Source organism: Buceros rhinoceros, unplaced genomic scaffold (assembly GCF_000710305.1).
Source record: "Buceros rhinoceros silvestris isolate BGI_N320 unplaced genomic scaffold, ASM71030v1 scaffold12482, whole genome shotgun sequence".
Classification (NCBI taxonomy): domain Eukaryota; kingdom Metazoa; phylum Chordata; class Aves; order Bucerotiformes; family Bucerotidae; genus Buceros; species Buceros rhinoceros.
This window is the reverse complement of record NW_010397205.1, coordinates 5,412-11,784: the sequence shown is the minus strand read 5'-3', so window position 1 is coordinate 11,784 and position 6,373 is coordinate 5,412. Positions and strand designations below refer to the sequence as shown.

Here is a 6,373-nt window from a genome sequence, read left to right as displayed (position 1 = left end):
TAGGGAAACTGAGGAACATCAAGCATTTAAACAAGCTTAAGCTCCGTATTCAATGCCGTATTCACTAGTTCTACTGCCTTCTTATTTAGCAGCAGAAAATATTTACTTGGGGAAAGTATGTCATTTTTTTTGTTGGGAAGAACCTTCCTGAGTCAGATCCTGAGCCACAAATTAAGATGGTTTTGCATGTTCTTTCTTGAGAAACAAATGACATCACTTTCTGTTTCTTTATCAAGAAATATTTGGCTTGTCTTCCTAATAACATGAGATTTGTTCACAAGACTCTCAAGGAAAAAGAAGGCAGGCAGACAGGAGCTATCATTAAACATCTTTTTATTGTAGTCTTTAATGTACATGCAGAATTAAAAAAAGTGTCAGTTATATCTGTAAGTGTATAACAACAACGTAAATGTCTTGGATCAGCAAAGTATTTGGATTAGGGACTAGTAACTCTTAAGTGAACAGACATCCTTCAGGATATACAGTTTATATGGGAAATCAAGGTTTTCTTCAGAGTGATTTTCCTAATAAAAAGATAAAATATTTCTTGTTTATAATCTCGCTTGTTTTTAATACTGAAAAAAATCTATAATAGTACACTCTTCATTATGTACATAGAAAAACATAAAACTATATCCATACCAGTGTCTGTTTTAAATGCAAACAATAGTAGTTTGTAAGTTTTTTTGTGCCCCCTCTCCCCTCTTCCCTCCCTCCCACCCCCCTTAAAAAAAAAAATGCAGCATTTCCTAAAATTTTCAATGCTTTGGCAGAAATTGGACCAAGGCACTCCCATGTTAAGTAAAGCAATACGTGAAAATACAAGTGCTAAATAAAAAAAGCTGTAGGTGTATCAGACAGCTCCATGCTCATCTCAAGGGCCAAATCTTGCACTCTCCGAGGTCAAGAACTGGTTTGTGGGAGATCCCAACTGGAGCAGGCTCAGGCCCCAGCTTGGTTTACAATAACGCTGATTAGCCCCACATGCAAACCGCATGAGGATGCGGAGAGCATATCAGAACACAGTACTATAACGAGGGCAAAAAGCTCCTGCAGGTCACAGCATCGGAACATGTTGCAAAGGCTTTGCTCTCTAGGCCTTGCACTTGGCAACATGGCAGTTTCACACAACACTCTCCGATTAAGACTCCCGATGTTCCAACTCAGCTAAAAACGAACAAACCAACCCACAAATGTGAATTTTCCAAACCATCTCTTGTGATGGATTAGTTTAGACTCAGCAAAGCATCCTGAAAATAATCTGTGTGCTAGTGGCACGCTGACTTCTGCTGATAGGGAAGTTTTGAAAGCTGATAGAAAAGTTTCTCTCTCTCAGGGGCAGCTCCTCCTTGGCCTCATGTGGCTTGTGTTTGGCACACCTTCATTTTTCTTGTAACTCGGGGTTATCTCTGGCATAGCTGCAATATGTATTTATACGAATACTTTACAAAAAAGAAGAAGAAAAAAGCCTATGAGATAAGCACCTAAATACTGCTAAGGGATGTGTCGTAAGTCACAGTCAGGAAAACATTTCCATAATCACCAGGTTTAGCTCTCAACTGCAGTTTGCTTCTGCATTCCTAGCAAAGGCTGAGGCATGACTGGATGCAAACTTCCAAGAGAGAATAAGACAGAAAGGCACCGACTGAAGCTTTTTATGCACATGAAAAGCTTTCATGTGTCAATGTCTCCAACCTGATGAAATGTTAGATTTTCGGGACATATATTAGTTTGGTAATTTGTTTACTTAACTAATTTATTCACAGTGCACCATACCTGACCATGACTGTAAATAGCTGCAGTCAAGTGACAATCCAATTGAAAAAGAACATTCTGCTGAAACCTGCCAGCTGGTCACGTTCATTCTGTTGCAATAGCTCTGCGCTCTTTGGCCACAATAAAATGAATGGCTTTACAGTGTTGGAAAGCATTTTTGTCATTCTTCAGTATCACTATGGATTTACCTCACAAGGAATGAAGGGTGAGATAAAAAGGCATCCAACAACACTTCAGTCTCTGAATTGAACAGCCAGCAAAATGATATACAGCTGGCATGGAAGAAGAGCCATTTAAGGTTAGTTTGAAATGAAGACTGAAAGGAAAAAAAAAAAAAAAAAAAAAAAAAAAAAAAAAAGGAAGCAAGTAGTCCAGTAAGAATAAACAGTAGAAAAAGAAACTGAGCAAGTGATTCTTTGTTTTGGGCCAGTATATCCACCACCAGTTGCTGTATATTGCTTTGGGAAATACAAACCTGGCACCAAAACACTCCAAACAACACAAAACCCTCACCCCCTTTCTAGGCTGATGGCTCTCCTTGAAATGTCCCTCAGATCTCTTTCTGTACTGTGGCTCGGATGCTGCTGAACATTTTGCCTATGGCCTCAAACAGCGGGTCGCAGAACGCGTGGATGCAGATTGAATAGACGCGGCTAATGCATTGGATCTCGATCAGGTAGCTCCTTATGCATGGCACCACCGCCCAGATGTGCAGGAATGACAAAATGGCAAAGTAGATGCCCCAGATGAGAGCCATAGGAATGCCAAATAGTGCTGACAGTAAACGATAAAACCAGTATTTCGTTACAGTGAAGGTGGTAAAACTGGCCTTCCAAATCCCATCAAAGCTGTGTGTTCCCTCTGGCTCAGCAATCACATCTTCAAAATCAATCTGCAGCAAAGAACACAAAGTCAGGTCAGTCAGACATTTGCATCAAGGGTGGCTTCCAGAAACACCTTTCCTAGAAGGCAATGGTCCCCTGCAACAAAACACTGAAGCACATACTTCCTACATCCCAACGCGATTCAACTCATTTTGACATATCATTTAAACCATGAATCTTCAGTAGCTATTTTTTTCCAGTGCCTACCAGGGAGCCTCAATGATTAGCTCAAACTTAGACATGTAACTTCTAGATGGAGATGTCCACAAAACTGAATATAGTTTTCTCATCTCCTACAGACCTAGGGGTATGCAGTGTGGGATTTCTTCAAGAAAATGGACATATTTTGGGCAATCCAGAATCTTATTTTGAGTTAGCAAAGCTATAATTCTAAAGTTCGCTTAAAGTCTGCTTTAGTAGCTAACAGAACCTTGGCTCTCAGGTAGCAAAAGTGCAGTTTTACAAAGTTCTTTGTTTGAAATTACTTATCGGAGCTCTGCAGCTCAGCTATCAAAACTTTAATTAGCAAGGATCCTTGTTTAAAAAACTGCTGAGAAGTGAGAACTCTGAACCAAGGTCGAATGTCTCATTAACTTCTTGCAGGTGTGTTGAACAAGTTTTCTAAGTGAGATAATTAAAAGGGGGGCTTTTCCTTAACCTAATACATAATTAATGACAAGTAACGAATCGTAGTGCCTAAAAATGATGTAACCGATTACTAATGAATTAACTTTTTTTAACCAGTGACAAATCATAATGTTTAGATATGGTGTAATGGTGTTTACTAATGAATTAGCTATGGAATAAAAATACGAGCTATCTGGGAATAAATGGACACCAGTCGTTATCACATTGGTACGTGTGGCTGTATTGTGTCTAAGCCTCTTGCGTCGTTTTGTTTTTTAACAATGCAGTGCCCTTCAAGTCTACTGAAGGGACAAACCACATGAACAGAATCATCATGCTTTCTTTAACTTCACTGTTTCACATTTTTAAGAATGGTATAAATGCAGTCACTACTTTGACTTTTTACGCACCTCAATCATGTATCAATGAAATGTATTTTATTCATCTGAATTTTCCCGTCTTCCTTTTACAGTGTGGCTGCATTTCGACAGTGAATGACTGGTGAGGTTAGCTATTTAAATGTATACTTTGAAACAGGTATAGATAGTTTCTAGTAGACTGAAAAATAAAATGCTGGATTTAGAGCTGCATCAGGTGCAGCTCCTCCTTAGTTTGAAAGGGTTTGAGAACTTGGTAAACATAAGGATGATCTTCACATCAGAACCGTTTCATTCTAGCCTATCCTGTTTATGTGATAACACTCTGCACAAAAGACATGGCCAGGCTAAAATATTAATATTTAGAAGGAACGCACTCTTTCACATACTTCATAAGTTCTGACAATTCATAAATTGTTCAGAAAGTCACCTAAGGAAACAGTGCATTCCAAAAGGCATATTTTACCGCTCTCTGTTGAAATACTGAACTATTCAGGAAGCTTAATTGTCATAACATTTCTATTAGAAAATTAACAGAATTGCAACGATGGTTCAGCTCCATGTCATCCAAACATATGTTTGATATAACCCACAATACAGGATATTTAATTTAGTTTGCACAACAGTTGTATAGGTACTGCACTCAACAGGAAAAAGAACATCACAACACTATTCCTCTGCAAGGAACTAAATGACTACTTAAATCAGATGAAAGAAAAAAAAGGAATTGCATTCCTGGGACTGCATTCCACAGTGAGATAGTAATGCTGCCATAAGTGAAGACTTACAGGAGCCCCGTAAGTATAATATGGGCCAGCGGCCTCAGAAACTCATGCAACAGTATCTCAGAATGCTGGAAGGAGGTGAATATACATTCACCCAGGATTAGTTATATGTGTAATAACTGGAAAGAACTCCCTCTCTCCTGTTGAATCTTCAGTCACCCTCCAAACAGAAGTTACCAACAAGGGGAAAAATGCTATAAAACCACTGGACTTTAGTTTCTTAAACAGAAAAAGATAATTCCAAAGCAAAACTGCGCAGTCTAGGCACAAGTTACTTGAAGGTCTTGAAAGTTTGTGGGAGATAATTTCTGAATCAGCAGCGATATCAAATATCTTGAAAGCCTAGCATCAAGATGGCTTAATTCTACTTATTACTGGGCCTAAACATCACTTTCTGCCAGTGCTTCACTCTAGACATCATATAACGCAAACCATAAACCTCCTCTTTATCTGCTACTCTGAACTAGGCTCTAGTGATCTGAAAGTGATCTACCATTCTTTGGGATAGGAATTCATCATCACCATCACACCTAAAGGTAGCACTTGCATTGGAATTCTGTCGCCACAGCAACCAATGGCAGACTTTGCATTGGCAGAGTACCCAAGGAACACACCTCAACACTGCACACTTGTCCATAAAGGTGTGTGAAGCCAAATGTCTGTCTGGACTTTCTGAAACTGAACGACATCGTTTTAAATAATAGCTACAAACACAGAAAATGGAAGGAGAGTTTGAATCGTCGTTCTCTTCTGCAATAGTTCTGTGGGTATGTAGTAACCTCTCCTGCAGGTCAGGTGCAGGAATTTTTGCTACAAATCTTAGAAAACAGTTTCCTTGAAATCGGTGTCTAAAGACAGGAGAGAAACTACCCTACATTCACCACCGAATGAAGACAAGAAATTGGAAATTATTTGGGCTCTGTTATTTCAGTGGGTGCAAAACTGAAGCTTTGATGGAAATAACTCTCATTTTGGGGAAGGCATCGCAGCCAAGAATATGCTCTCTATTTTCATTGCAAGGTTATTGGATATAAAAGTTCACATTTGGGGACTAAACAATAGACAAAAAATTAGCTACATTGGCCATAAAATCATGACATGAACCAGTCATTAAAAGTTACCTGCAGTCTCTTAAGACAGAGCAAGAAACTTTCCTGGATGTATTGTGATCTTTTTACCAAATGAAACAATCAGATGTCCTTTTATCCATCATGGGATTTTAGGACTGCATCATGAAAGAAAGAAGAAAAAGTTGTAGATGTACATATGAAGAAGGCAATAATGTCTTACTGATGCTGGCATGTAAGTGTCATATCTATTACTGGCCCCCTCACTTGACCCTCTCCCCCACCCTGATGATTTCAAGATCTGTATATTGTTCACTGAAATCAATCTCATGCAACAGAGTACACAGGTTGGAAAAACGTATGCCTCAGTTTATGGAGCAAGTATGTTTTCTTTTTGGAATACACAAGCAAGCATACTTATACGATCTGTTTCTGCAGCTATTCAAAAGCAAACTTCTCACGGTAGCCCACATCCCATGTTAGCTCATTTTCAAAGTGAATGGGCGCTCTTGGCTTATGATCAACATATGCCTTTAAAACAGATAATAAAAAAAATGCAATGGCAAAATCCAAGATGATTACAGCAAAAAAAGTTGCTTCTCAAAAAATGTTACTAAGTGAAGACTACATGGTTGAGCACAGCGCCCTTCTTCTACAACTTCTGGCATTTCATTGCATCTTTCCCACCAGTTGCTGTTGTGATCCTTGGCAGGGCCAGTTTGTGCACACCGCCATCATAGAGCAGTTCAGTGCATTGAGGGCTATTTAGGGTCATGCCTAAAGTCTTTTTGTTCAGTTCAGTTGTGGCGGGGTCTATCTCACAAGTCTTCAACTGGCCTATAAAGGAACGATTAAAT

At 39.1% G+C, this 6,373-nt stretch overlaps 1 protein-coding gene across 1 annotated transcript; it reads right to left on the bottom strand.

Annotated features, from left to right (window-relative positions):
- Positions 1-328: 328 nt before the first annotated feature.
- CAV1 (caveolin 1, caveolae protein, 22kDa) lies at positions 329-2,677 on the bottom strand (the record flags this gene model as incomplete). The annotated part of the gene is made up of 1 exon (XM_010146173.1): positions 329-2,677. A coding segment is annotated over one exon (351 nt), but the record flags the coding sequence as incomplete, so codon positions are not given.
- Positions 2,678-6,373: the final 3,696 nt, after the last annotated feature.